General features: G+C 41.0%; 1 protein-coding gene across 1 annotated transcript in view; it reads left to right on the forward strand.

Moving 5' to 3' along the window:
• Positions 1-14,092, forward strand: part of ALG9 (ALG9 alpha-1,2-mannosyltransferase) — a 95,426-nt gene that overhangs the window by 26,976 nt on the left and 54,358 nt on the right. The window contains exons 9-13 of the mRNA XM_080815855.1: positions 4,287-4,409; positions 7,209-7,363; positions 9,972-10,101; positions 10,756-10,903; positions 12,316-12,445. Coding sequence (XP_080671981.1) covers positions 4,287-4,409; positions 7,209-7,363; positions 9,972-10,101; positions 10,756-10,903; positions 12,316-12,445 — 686 coding nt within the window. The remainder of the gene's footprint in view (positions 1-4,286; positions 4,410-7,208; positions 7,364-9,971; positions 10,102-10,755; positions 10,904-12,315; positions 12,446-14,092) is intronic.

Genomic DNA, 14,092 nt, shown 5'->3' on the forward strand with positions numbered 1-14,092 from the left:
CTGCAGTGTCCAGTGGAGGTACTGCTGAGAAAAAAAAAAAAAAAAAGGAATGACCATTGGATTTTTTTTTTTTTTAAGTTAAACTAGTTTTACAGTGTTGGCTGATTTTAGGTAGAAACTACACAGGCGTGAACAATATAAATTCAGTCTCTCTGTTGTGACTATAATATAAATATTTACTCTGTTTTTCCTGGTTTTCAAAGGGACCTTTTGATACTTTCTTGGCCAGAAAGCATTTATTAATGACACAGTCCAGATCTGAGCTGACTCTTGGGAAGCCAGGAGAAAGAAAAGGAGTACATTTTTCATGACTATTAATTACAATAGTTTCTGTTTAGAAAAAAAAATGCCTGTTATATACCAGAAATTCTACACAACTGTCTTCTTCCCCTCACAAAATCTCTGTGAGATGGGTGTTATTTATTCTTACTCGCAGCTGTGGAAACCAAGGTGGGGATGGTGGGGGACTTGCACATAATTAATAAGTGGCAGAAATGGGATAAGAGCCCAGGGCTGTCTGACTCCAAAGCCTGTGTTCTTTCCACTGAGAACAACCTCAGCAAAACCCCAGAGTTCGGTAATTGAGATTCTATGGGAGAATAAACTTGCTGAAACAGAGCATGAGTTGGAGGTAGTAGAAGATAAGCTTTGATCTAAAGAAGGGGCAGGAAGTAGCTGTACCTTGGAAGGTCCCGTGCACTTAGGCTCAGAGGATGGTCAGGAGCCTTTGAGAAGCTTCGGTGGCATGATGCCACGTGCACTGGCGGGCTGTCTTTCACAGGACGGGGGCATTGCGCCACCCTTGTCAAAGAAGGAGTATTTGGACGAGGTAAAGAATACTTGGCATTTAGGAAATTAGTACAGGCATAAAATTGCAAAGTCATAGGCAAAACATCCCTTCGGTGTCAAAGATCAAGATGTGAAATTTCATGTTGCAAAAAAAGTGACTGGTCGTGGCACTGATTTTGCTTTTACCCTTGTAACACTTCAAGTTTGTAGATGTTGAGGTTGATAAGCATTTTTGTGTGGTGAGTGAAGAACCGTGCTCTCTGTGGAGGAGTTCACAGGCCTGGGGAAGGCGTGGGAGGATAGGTATGAGAAAGGCCCTTCCCTCAGACAATGCAGGGGGTCTGCTCCAGGATGCCACCTCGCAGCTTAGGACACGATCCCTGCCTCTTCCGGTGTTTTTATTCACATCTGTCAGATCGCTGGACGGGACATTTCGTAAGGCAAAGGCTAATGGCTTTGATGAAAAGACTCAAAGTTTCTCATCCTTGCAATGGCAGAGGATGAAGCCCCCGTGAGTCTCTTGAGAGTTGACTGTCAGCCAGACTGGAAAGTCCAGTCCTAGAGCTTTCATTCTTTTGCTAATTGTTTTTGGTGAACCTTGGTCTCTTTTCGCTCTTGGTGTTGCAAATTTGACTTTTATAAGATGATTTACTATAATTTAGTTCTTGCAGTTCTACAAAATTATAGGTCCAAAAAACGGTTTCCTTTCATTCAATCTGGAGAACGGTAAACATTATCCATTCTTCTTTTAGCCTCTTTGAAGGTTCCCTTTAGCTCATTTGAATGGAAGGACTTGAAGCACTTTCCCTAAAGAGGGAGATGGGTGAGTCATTCCCTGCAGAGACCCTGCTTCCAGCTTTCTTTGACTGCACACTTTGCACCAGTTAAATGCGTAGCTTGTCATGCTGACGCATTTTTTTCTGCATAGTTCAGCTTTGATGCTTTCTGGGAAATAGCATCAAATATCTCCCTGGAAAGAGATAAAAGGTTTTCCTCCTTTCTCTTTTCAGGCAGGTGTCTTATCAAGTAGGGGAGGACGCTGGCTGACAGAATTCACTATTTTTGTCCCTTTTTGCCCTTGTTTTTAAAACTCTTGTCTCTTGAACCTTACCCAGTCTTGGCTTATCCTCCACTTTTTACCCTGTTCTTCCAGGAAGTAACAGTCTATTATGAAATGTTCATAGCCTAGCTGTGAACTTGATCTGTGAGTTCCTAACAGCTAAACATTGTTGAGTTTACCAACTTCATACTTTTGGTTCAGAATCTCAGAGTATAAAAGGATAGTTAGCCCTAGTAGGAGGTATAATAAGTTGTGGTAGAGACAAATATTTGCTGGAAATAAAGTGCTTCCCTGTAAAAACAATATGTATTTGTAAGGCTCAAAGAGAAAGAGGCTTCCCCCCCCCTTTGATGCTTATTGGCATCCGTAAAAGATGATGTGAAAGGTGACATCATTTTTCCTAGTCACTATGGTTTTAGTTCTCAGGCCCAGATTTCCAAAATTTGTTTAGGAAAAAGGCAGGTCAAAGTTGATATTGCTGCCTCCATACTGGTGGTCAGGAGATGATACAAAAAATGACTTTTCTTGGGGCTTTGACTCAGTCGATTAGTGTCCAACTCTTAACCTCAGCTCAGGTCTTGATCTCAGGGTTGTGAGATCGAGCCCCACGTCGGGTTCCTTGCTGGTGTGGAGCCTGTTTAAAAAAAAAAAAAAAAAAAAAATCCCCACCAAAACTACCTTCCTGGAAACTGGATTCCTGAAGGACTCAATTTAGGAAATGTGTTGTTAAAAATTAATTAAAATCCAGAGAATACATATTTCTATATGAAAATCATCAGTTTCCTGAAACCCAAAAGGTGATTTGTAAGGAATACCAGATATAAATATGTCTCTAATGAACTCGGCCTGGGCCAGGACCTCTGTTCGTGGCCACCATCATTGTATGTAGACAGGAAGGAGTGCGCTTTCCCAAAAGGTGACACACAATTGCAGTTGAGTCTTTCCTCAGGGTACCCCCTCCCTCTTCTCCCCTAAATGCTTCTAGCACTACGGGTTTGGTTTCTAATCTTATTCTGCTGTGCAAGCTGCAAGAATGTCAGGTTTTTCTGACTCTTCCTCTGCCTCCTGATTACCCTTTTAAGCAGTGCTGATTGCAGGAAATTGCTATGGTGCAAGGCGGGTGTCACAACACGCAGTGATTAAAGCCCGCATGTGTCATTCACTGCCTGATTGAAGTAATCACACAGAGGGGAAGAGCAGATGAAAAACCTGCTAAATGTGCAGAGGAGGGCTGCTTCTCATCATGTGGTGTAAGGATTTTGAGTTAAAGAATCAAAATTCGTGTGAGTAAGACTTGTGTTTTCAGTCATTTTGTTTCATTCTGAGTCCTCAACGCTAAGCAAGATCTCGGTCTAGGAACATTATTTTCCTAAGGAAAACAACTTACTGCATTTTACCAAATGCAGGGTCCCTTGTATACATGACTACAGGATGGTGGTTAAGCATATCAAGGGGGAAGATCCTAGAATATAAGTGGGACACACAGGAGAGACTAAAAGGGGGAAAGGCCTGAATAGCTCAGTCCTGCAAGACCGCTTCCCCCGCCTCCCCCCTCCCACTCCAGACACCAATCACAAGTCCACAGATGGTCTCTTCTGACCCGCCACCTGTAGATGGGAAGTTCCAGCAACCCCCTCTTGGGGTTCAATTAATTTGCTAGAGTGGCTCAGAGAACTTAGAGAAAAATTTACTCAAATTTACCAGCTTATTAGGGAGGATATTATAAAGGATATAAGTGAAGAGCCAGTTGGAAGAAATGCGCAGGGCAAGCTTCGTGGGATGGAGCTCAGAACTCCAGTTCTTTCCAGGAGCACCACACTCCTCGCACTTCTAGGTGTTCATCAACCCTAAGTTCTCTGAACTCTGTCCTTTTGGGTTTGTATGGAGGCTTCGTTACACAGGCAGATTGGTGAAATCATTGGCCATTGGTGATTGAACTCTATTGCCAGCCCCTGTCTCCTCCTCTGAGGTCAAAAGGGTGGAACTGAAAATTCTAAACCCCCAGGCACCTGGTTGGTCCCCCTGGCCATCAGTCCAGACCCTTGGGCTACGTAGGGGCTTTCCCCAATTCTCCTAATTAACAGAAGACCCCCTTATTGCTCTTCGATTAGGAAATTCCAAGGGTTTTCGGAGCCCTTTGCCAGGAATGGGGATGAAGACCAAATATAAATTGCTTATTAGAAATCACAGTATCACCTCTAAGCTATTTAAATTACCTGGTGGTTCTGGAAAAGTGACCAATCCCATTCTCTTCCCATCTTCTGCTCTTGGGCTTCCCCTGTGTGGTGGAGCCCCAGGAGCTGAGTTCCCATTGTGGACTCATTCACTTGAGGCACCAGACTATCAACATGACCTGAACAAAGAACATTTTGAGTCAAGCATTGTGAAAGGTGTTGAAGGCATCTGCTAATGATTCCTTATCTGTTTGTTCACTCAGGTACGGAACCCTGGTATTTCTATTTGATCAATGGATTTCTTAATTTTAACGTAGCCTTTGCTTTGGCTCTCCTGGTGTTACCACTGACTTCTCTTATGGAATACTTACTGCAGAGATTTCATGGTGAGTGGTGCAAGGAATGACAGGTTTTGGGGGAGGAAGAAGCAAATAACGTATACCGAGAAGTGAAAATGATTCTTCTTCTGTTCTCCATTTTCTTCCTACAGAGATGGTTGGCTTATTGAAATTTCAATCTGTACTTATAAATTTATGTGAGGATTTGGTTAATAATGGCAAGTTAAGCTGACAAAGGGAGGAACTTTCTATCCTTTCAGGTGGGGGGAAATGAGTATAGCCTACGGAACCACCCAGGGAGGCGAAAACAGTTCCGGAATCTCAGGAGTCTAGTGTTTTTTAAAAAAAGAAGTGCATGTTGGCATGGAACCTGGCTTAAGATAATAAGTGATAGAGGTAAACGTTCTTTGGGGAATTATTTCAACCAAAAATTTGGAAAAACTAAACCATGCAGGGATTTCCCTCACGTTTGATACTGAAGTGAGAGCAGCTTTGGACTTCCTAAGAAACACTATGCTTCCCTTTGTTCCGTTTTTGCTTCTGTGTTTGCCTTATCGTGGAAGGTTTGGTTTGTCATTTATTTTGCTTGCTCTGACTCTCTAGTGCACAGCCAGTGTTTTCTCAAGTTGTCACGAATTTGGGCATCTAGTGCCCATGTTTCTTTTATGGAAGACAGATTTGAGCAGAAATTCATATGAGCTTTGGAAAGAGATTAATTTCAGACTTTTCAGTCTGATTTGGATGCCATACGATCTCCCCATCCCACCCCTCATTCTGCTTTTCTACTACCAGTGGTTTATAAGAGTTTACTGTGCTATACTATTCAAATATGAAAGCAGTCATCAATCACTTTTGTTTTAACATGATCATAATGCCATTATCCTAACAAAATCAATAGTAATTCCTCAAACTCTAATACCCAGTTGATATTCAGGTTTCCTACATTGTCTGAAAAGTAGCTTTTTATAGTTAGTTTTTTTTTTTTTTTTAAAGGATCTGAAAGGGGTCATATACTGAATTTAGTGTTAAGTTTCTTAAGCTTTATATGAGGTTCCGCCCCCCTCTTCTTTTTTCTCCTGAAGATTTCTAAAGAAATCAGGTCATTCATCTTGCAAAGTGTCCCACATTTGGATTCAGCTCTTTGTCACCTGGAGGTGTTAACTTATTCTTCCATTCCTTGTATTTCCTAAGGATCACTATCTTTTGTGAAAAGTAACTTTTTTAACTGTAAAAATACTTTATACTTGTGGAGAATTTGGAAATGCTTGTGATGTAAGTATAAAAACAGCATATTAAGCTGTTCTCTACAGTATGAATCCAATTTTGGTTTAAAAATATGTAATTTACACACATGTCCACCTAGTAAGAAAATGAATGCTGTTTTTTCTTTATACTTTCTGTGTATTTTATGGTAGAAAAAATACCCTTAAAGGAAGGAAAGAAAAAAAAACCCCAAAGAATCAGGAAAGAAATTGCCTGTTCCATCAAGTAGTACAACTGTAGTTCTGATTTTGTACATTTTATGGAGGACATTGAAAAATTTTAGGCCATATTTTGTTTTTTTTAATGTTTGAATATTTATTTTAGTAATTTCTACCCTCAATGTGAAACTTGAACTCAAAACCCCAAGATCAAGAGTTCCATGCTTTTCTGACTGAATCAGCCAGGTGCCCCAGGCCATATTTTAAAAATGTATTTGTCTAAAAAAATGCATTTGTTAGCCTTTTAAGTTACAGAAAAAAAAAAAAGATTTCATTTTCTTATAAAAAATTCCAACCTAAAAAATTTCCTGGGAAGGTTTAAGTCCTAAATTATTGCCTAAGATCTCATGGTAAAATCTTAGAGTAGAAAGTTTAAAGGATAAGCTTGGTATTTCAGTTCCAGAATATTCATCCCTAAGGAGTTTCTAGAGAATTCCAGATAACTTAGGAACACCAAGATGGATATTGGTGACAGTCCTGAGCTTCTCTTCTAAACTTGCTCATTGTAGACATAATGAACACCAGGGGGCGCTGTCTACCTACCCTTTGCCAGTGATTTCTAGGCGCTGCTGATTATCACTACTTGGAGCACAGTAGGGGAAGCCTTCCTGGTGGGTTGCAGGTTTATCACTCAGTGTTCATGTTCCTAACCATGGGAACTTTCCAGCAGGTGCTTGGGTCTCAGCACTTATTAAATTCCTTTAATTCTTTCACATGCTTCAAGTATATTTGGGTTCCAATTTTGGGATTCAGAGTGGATGGGTATTGCAAAAGAGGAGAGAAAACGTCATCTGTGTACTTCTTTTAAGAGTGTTTTTATATTTGCATTGAGACAAACTCTTGTGGCTTGGCGAAAGCCAGTAATGGGGGCTTGAGAATCCAGCTTTTTCTTTCCTTTGATCTATAACTATTTGAACAGACTGATTGGTATACAAGAAAGGAGATCGCTGTATTAAACAGAACATGGGAATTAAAACCCAAGAAAGGAGTTTATGTTATGCTTTTGGTTAATCTCAGGAACCTTTAATCTTAGTGGCAGGACTCACTGGAGAGAGAAGGCTTTTTTCTCCAACCAGTGTAGAAATTATTAAGCTCTGTTACCCATTCGCTTGACTTTCATTTGTGTTCTAGCCAAATCAGTATTGTGCCTCCTGTTAGATATTGGCTGTCTTGGGGGAGCTCAGGAGTATACACCTCTTTCTACTTAACCCCTTTACTACATCAGAGAAAGTGTGACTACAAGAGCTGAAACATTTTAGGGGGTGCCCTAGGGCGTATTCCTGTTTGTGATCAAGAGAACATTGAAACCACATGTGTCGTTTTGTTCTAATATGGTGAAAGGTGGATATTTTTCTGTGTCTTACAGTTCAGAATTTAGGCCACCCATATTGGCTTACCTTGGCTCCAATGTATATTTGGTTTATAATTTTCTTCATCCAGCCTCACAAAGAGGAGAGATTTCTTTTCCCTGTATATCCACTTATATGTCTCTGTGGTGCTGTGGCCCTCTCTTCACTTCAGGTGAGTTTCAGGGAAATGGATGTCTGCTTCATTCCATTTCGCTTTTTAAATTGGTCATAAAGCTTAAAGGCAAATTATGGCATGCTTCTCCCAAGATATTTTATCCATGCATTAGACCGGATACAGATCACATTATTAAAGCTTGATGTATTGATTGCTTGGCTGTTGATCATACTCCTGAGCTGGTTACATATTTGCATTGTTAATTTGTGTGTTAATTTCTTTCTGTTGTCAACAAGAATCCAGTTGCTGTTAAAGGAGTTTTACTAATTCGTTGTATAGACCTCCCACAGGATGGTGGTATCACCATAGAGCTACTGGAATGTCTGTTCTTCAACCTCAAGATCAGATGAAAACTTGCTCAAGTGTTTGGGATAACACCAGGCATTTAGCAATGTGGGATGCTTTGTAATCCTGGCTTAAAACCGGTCCAGGTCATTTCCTTGTCAGAACTAATCTTGAATATCTTTCTGTGGCCTCAGTAGCCCCTAGGCTCTTTCTTGACCTCTGCTACCATTTGCAACTGGCAGTAAAGAGTAATTAGGGTGACAGTTTTTTCTGCCCCTTTAACAGATAGTTAGAGGTATAATTTACCCATTTAAAAAGTGTAAAATTGAATCATTTTTAGCATATTCACAGATATGCATAACCATCATCACAGTGAACTTTAGAATATTTTTATTGCCTCAAAAGGCCTGTACCCATTAGCTGTCATCACTGCCCCCACCTTTATACCTCACCTGCCATAAGCAACTACTGATCTATTTTCTGTCTCTGTATATTTGCCCATTCTAGGCATTCCATGTAAGTGGAATCCAAAAAGTCTTCTGTGACTGGCTTCTTTCATTCAGCAGTATGTTTTTAAGACTTATCCAGGTTAGGATGGTAGTTTAAAAAAATTTAAATTATAAAAGTAATTGAACTTTATTGCACATAATTTTTCATTTACTACTTTTTAAAAAGATTTATTTATTTGAGAGAGGGAGAGTGTGTTAGAGTACGAGCCTGTGGGACATGGGGCAGGGAGCAGAGGGAGAGGGAGAGAGAAACCCAAGCAGACTCCTTGCTGAGTGTGGACCCCAATGTGGGGCTTGCTTCCACAACCCTGAGATTATGACCTGAGCCGAAACCAAGTCAGATGCTCAACCAAGTGTACCACCCAGGCACCCCGCTCTTATTACTTTTTAAATTAGCCCTACTATCCTAACAAAACCACTTTCCTTCCAGCATTTTTATCTATCATATACCAAAGTTTATTAGGGCTGTAATCTAAATGTACATATAACTTTATACCCTTTTAATAGAACTACATCATATGATTTTCATCTATACCCATCTTTTGAATAAGTGTGTATTCTAAATTTGGCATAAAACATTATTGTGGGGGTGCCTGGGTGGCTCAGTGGGTTAAGCCTCTGCCTTTAGCTTGGGTCATGATCTCAGGGCCCTGGGATTGAGCCCCGAATTGGGCTCTCTGCTCAGCAGGGAGCCTGCTTCCCCTCCCCCTGCCCCCCCGCCGCCTGCCTCTCTGCCTACTTGTGATCTCTCTCTCTCTGTCAAATAAATAAATAAAATCTTTTAAAAAAATTTAAAAAAACAAAAACATTACTGTGTAATATATGTAATATACTGAATTTGGTACATATAATGATGACATACATAACTCATGGTAGGTTTAGGATGCTTCCTTACTTCAGTATTATAAGCAAACAATGCTAGGATGGATATCTTTAGGTATTTGGATTGTTTCCCTAGGACAGATTGCCCCAAATATGAAGGAGTTTAAACACATTCATGGCACTAACAAGTAAATATTTGCAAAGTTTCACTTCCCCAAAGTTGAGGTCTCGTCTCAGAAGGAAAGGAGGAGGTCAATCTAATGGGAGGGCGCTCAAAGATTGTAGAATTGATGCATGTATGTGTATATTGTAATAATATTCCTCTAGTTTATAAAGCAGTTCAGCAGATAATTAACAGCCCTTTCCTGATGGTCTGTGAGAGGACTTCTTTTTTCCTTGTTTGGTCAAGAGACATTCTGTTGATACTAAAAACTGATGAAAACTTCTGAGTGAGAAAAGTAAAGATGAAATACTCGTTCTATCAAAATAGAGACACTTCATATATCAAAGCAAATTGCGAAAAGCACTTTTGTTGGTTTATTTATTTATTTATTAAAAACAATTTTTTTTTTTTTTAGGCCGGGTCCGCGCCTAGCGCAGGGCTCCTACTCCTCATCCTGAGATCAAGTCCCATGCTCCGCTGCCTGAGCCAGCCGGGCGCACCGGCACTTTTGTTTAAATGTTAAAAAAAAATAATAAATTATTAGGACCTTAAGCACTAGAGAGGTTTCCACATATTTTTCCTATGAAGCGGGTGAGAATTCCTCTGGCGGGGCTGACCAGTAGATAGTCTTGACAGAGTTTGTTTTCATGTTAGAACTCGGAGTGGGTACCTCACTGAGTGTTTGCAAACGCTCAGACCCTTCACAGAACGTCCGCTGCTTCCTCCCCCTTGGTGTTAGGATGTTTTACAACCGTGTTATGTATATTCTGCAAGTTCTTTTTTTTTTTTTTTTTTTTCCCTTCAATACAGTTTTCTTTCCTTCTAGAAATGTTACCACTTCGTGTTTCAGCGATACCGCCTGGAGCATTACACGGTGACGTCAAACTGGCTGGCGTCGGGAACACTCCTCCTGTTCGGGCTCTTGTCCTTCTCTCGCTCTGTGGCGCTGTTCAAAGGTAGATGCGCAGAGAACGTCTTACCCCAACTCACGAGGCACTTCATGTTGGGGTTTGATGGACACGTGGTGAACACAGTTCAGCTTCCGCTGGGAGGAAGACTGTGCTCCAAGGAGAACCCGTGGACTTAATATAGTGATGGGAATATGACTTCTCTACCTTAAGATCAAAGAGAAGACTGAGAATTCTAGAAGGAATTTGTGACCGACTATACCTTTTTTTTTTTTTTTTTTGTGGTTGTTGCTGTTGTTGGTTTTTAAAGGATGCTTTTTCATTCTGAAGGCTGAATTAAGGAAGCTTTGAACATAGGAAGCAAATTCGGGGCCCAAGTCCCATGATTATATTCTTCCTGTAATCATTATTTGGATCCAGAAGATTAAAATGTGCTCGAAGAATAGAAGTTAAAAAGGCAGAAGGGTGTAGAGAAGGGCAAGAAAGCAAAGCTATTTGGTAGAATAGGGTCTCTGCTGTGATCATCTTACAAGCTGTGGAGACGCTGTGCACCAGTGGGGCAGGCTTCCTGCTACATTTGCTGGGAACCTTCACACTCTTCCATTATGCACGAGTTACAGGGGGACATTCATGTGCATTGTCATTCAACGTCAGCCTCTCATCTTACTCATCTTTGATTTCACAAACCTCTCTCCCTTCCAGGGTATCATGGACCCCTTGATTTGTATCCAGAATTTTACCGAATTGCCACGGACCCAGCCATCCACACTGTCCCAGAAGGCAGGACCGTGAATGTCTGTGTAGGAAAGGAGTGGTATCGCTTTCCCAGTAGTTTCCTTCTGCCTGATAAGTAAGTTTTCCTTTAATTCCCAGAATTTTATTTTTTATTTTTCTATTATTTATGTATTTATTTTTTTTTTAAGATTTTATTTGACAGTGATAGTGGGAACACAAGCAGGGGGAGTGGGAGAGGAAGAAGCAGGCTCTCCACTGAGCAGGGAACCCCACATGGGGCTCGAGCCCAGGACGCTGGGATCATGACTGGAGCTGAAGGCAGATGCTCAACAACTGAGCCACCCAGGCATCTCTAATTCCCAGAGTTTTAAATCAGGGAGTAAAAATAGCAATTCTGTGGCAGTGTCTCCTTAATTTTTCTTCGATGTTTGGATTTTTACAAAAAGTTGTTGAATAACTGACCATTTCAGAGCTTTTCAGAGCTGTGAGATCTGCAGTGTGCTACCACAGCCCATGTCCAGTAGACTGGGTGCCGTGTCTGGCCATGCACCCGCTCTACCTGGAACCATGGAGGTCCGGGGACTTCTAAAAACACTTGAGGCCCTAGGCTTCTAGTGGCTCTTATTGAGGATCCATATGTAAATTTCAGTAATCATCTGGTATTAATACACTTCCAAAAGTGGTCTAGAAACTCTAGTTAGAAGAGTGTTTTTAGAGAAGAAATGTTTGTCATCCAGCAATAGTGAAAGTTCTTTACCAGCATGTGGATGCTGGGGAAAGCTGTGATTAAGGTAATTGTGCCACTTGCCTTCATGCTCTCTGTTGTTGGATGATAGCACAGGCTCTGGAGTTCCTTATGTTTGCTTTATTTGGATGGAGAAGGTCCTGTTTAGGGAAAAGGGAAGTCGGGTTAAGTTGAGTCATGTTGTTCCATTTGGGGATTGGCTTCAGCAGCTTCGCTGGTGGGGGTATCTTGGGTTGAGTGAAGATCCCGTATCGGTCATTAATCATTAAATTAAAATGTTGGGTTTTCTTTTTTTGAAGTATTAACTAACAGTAGCCTTTGCCTTTTACCTTTGCAATAGTTTCATAACTAAAGATACTTGTGAGAATTACTCAGGGACAAAGTACTTCTCCCATAGTGTGTTCTTGCATTTCACTTTTTTCCTGCCTGATGAATTTGCTTTAATTTTGTTAAGTCCTTCTATCATGTGATTACGTGATAAATGGGGATGCTTCTCTGGTAGTTTGGTGGAAGGACCATTTGGTTGCAAATTTTAGTGCTAAGAGTTGGCGGAATGGGTTGAGAATCCCTCTCGTCGAAAATTTCCCAACGATGTTGGACTCAATCATGACCTTTGCCTCCGTGCTCCCTGGTGGAGGTTTTAGCAGAAATACTTTTTTTCTCCAAGCGAGATGTTTTTCACATGAAATTTTTTTTTTTTTTGGCTTGTTTATTTCAAGTACATTTAGCAATATGGGCCCCCTGTGTTTTTCTTAACGCTCCCTTATTTGTGTTTCTGACAGTTGGCAGCTTCAGTTCATTCCATCGGAGTTCAGGGGTCAGTTACCAAAACCTTTTGCCGAGGGACCACTGGCCACCCGAATTGTTCCTACTGACATGAATGACCAGAACCTGGAGGAGCCATCCAGATACGTAAGGACAACCATTTCCTTTTACCACCTGAAAGAAAGTTCTAACCCTAAAATCTGTTGGCATGCACTTTGGAAGCTCTGGTGAAATGGGAGTTTCTTAGAGAGTGATTTCTTTAGGGTAAGGGATGTAACAGCTTTTGTTGAGAAAGAATAGTAACACTTTTATTTTAAAATTTCCTTTTATTTTCTATGTGAAACACACAGTTCAATGTATTCCCCAAGCTTGTCTGGAAATTTTCTTACATTGAATTCAAATCGTTTTGAAACACATTCTGAAACTCATATCATTGCCTGGCTCATTAAAATATTTGGTGGGGAACTTTCAAGTTCTCAGTAGACCTTTGACCTAATTATCAGTGTATTCCGTTTTGAGCAAATGGACGTCAGTGACTGAGGGCTGTTTTCCTGGTGAGCGCGTGGTGCAGTCTGTGTCAGGGTCGTGCTCTTCGACCCACTCAGCTTTATGTACCCCAGGATCCCGTGTGGTTTTATTTCAGTTCCTTTGAAAGGTGACACTTGCGCCATTTGATACTTATAAGATCTTTGATTGTCCAAAAGGTGAGCGCAGTAAAGATACTGTTCCTGGTTCCCAGAGACAGTAGATGAGTATTTTATAGAATTATTAGAAAGCACTTTTTTTTGGCATCCTGTCTTAAAGAAACATTTAACGGTTTAGATGTCAAACATATCTTGGGTAGGTGTTCCCCTATACTTCCTCCGTGAAATGGGATATGATATTGTGAAGTGCTTCCGCAGCCACACGTGGCCTTTTGTCTCCCACATGGAGACCCTCGGGGCTTATGAGGGGGAGTCTTACTGTGGGAGTTTAAAATATAAGGCATGGAAATGGCCATTGTCGGATACATACTTGGCCTGGCCCCCTGCGAAGTTAAAATCTGTGTTCCACCAAGGGGTTTATGTTAGAGCTTTTTTCCTAACTTTAGCTTCTGATTCCTGGAGCATTGAAAATACCCCAGGATGGGGTAAACTGTTTTTGGTCATTTTTGTTTCAGCTGCAGTTACTCTCCTGACAGCAGGCCTTATTGGGGATCACCGTGAGTACACTGGAGAGTCAGAAGGGTAGCCGTGCACACTGTGATGGGGGAGGGAGACACACAAACGGACAGTGATGTTGTCACAGCTGTGTTTTAGGAAGAAGTAGCATGGAGTAGTAAAAAGGAGCATGGATTTTGAGTCAGGTAGGCCTGAGTTCAAGTCCTGGTTCCGTTGCTTACTTTGGTGATCTTGGGCAAATGAGTTAACTCTCTATTTAATTAATTTCTTTCTATCTGTAAAATGGGAATAATGGCACATTTGGAAGATTATGATGAGCTTAGATATTCTATCATATCTATCATATCTATCCTATCATATCATATTAGCATAGTGTGTACGTAGATTTTCCCACAAATGTTCTTAATCTGATAATGCTATATCAGATGGATTGGAGGTAAAGAAACCTTAAGAGGATTTATAATCTGCTTGAATTTATCTCTCCTTCCTTCCTTTTCTTGTTTTCCAGCCTCATTTTTGTCTGCTCACACCCATCATTGCCTTTTCCATCCCAGTGACTTTGCTTATCTTAATGACCAGCCGTGCCTGGACTACCCTTGTCTCCCTCCTTATGCCATCAGAACTCTCTTCCTGC

Source organism: Martes martes, assembly GCF_963455335.1.
Source record: "Martes martes genome assembly, chromosome: 10".
Lineage (NCBI taxonomy): Eukaryota > Metazoa > Chordata > Mammalia > Carnivora > Mustelidae > Martes > Martes martes.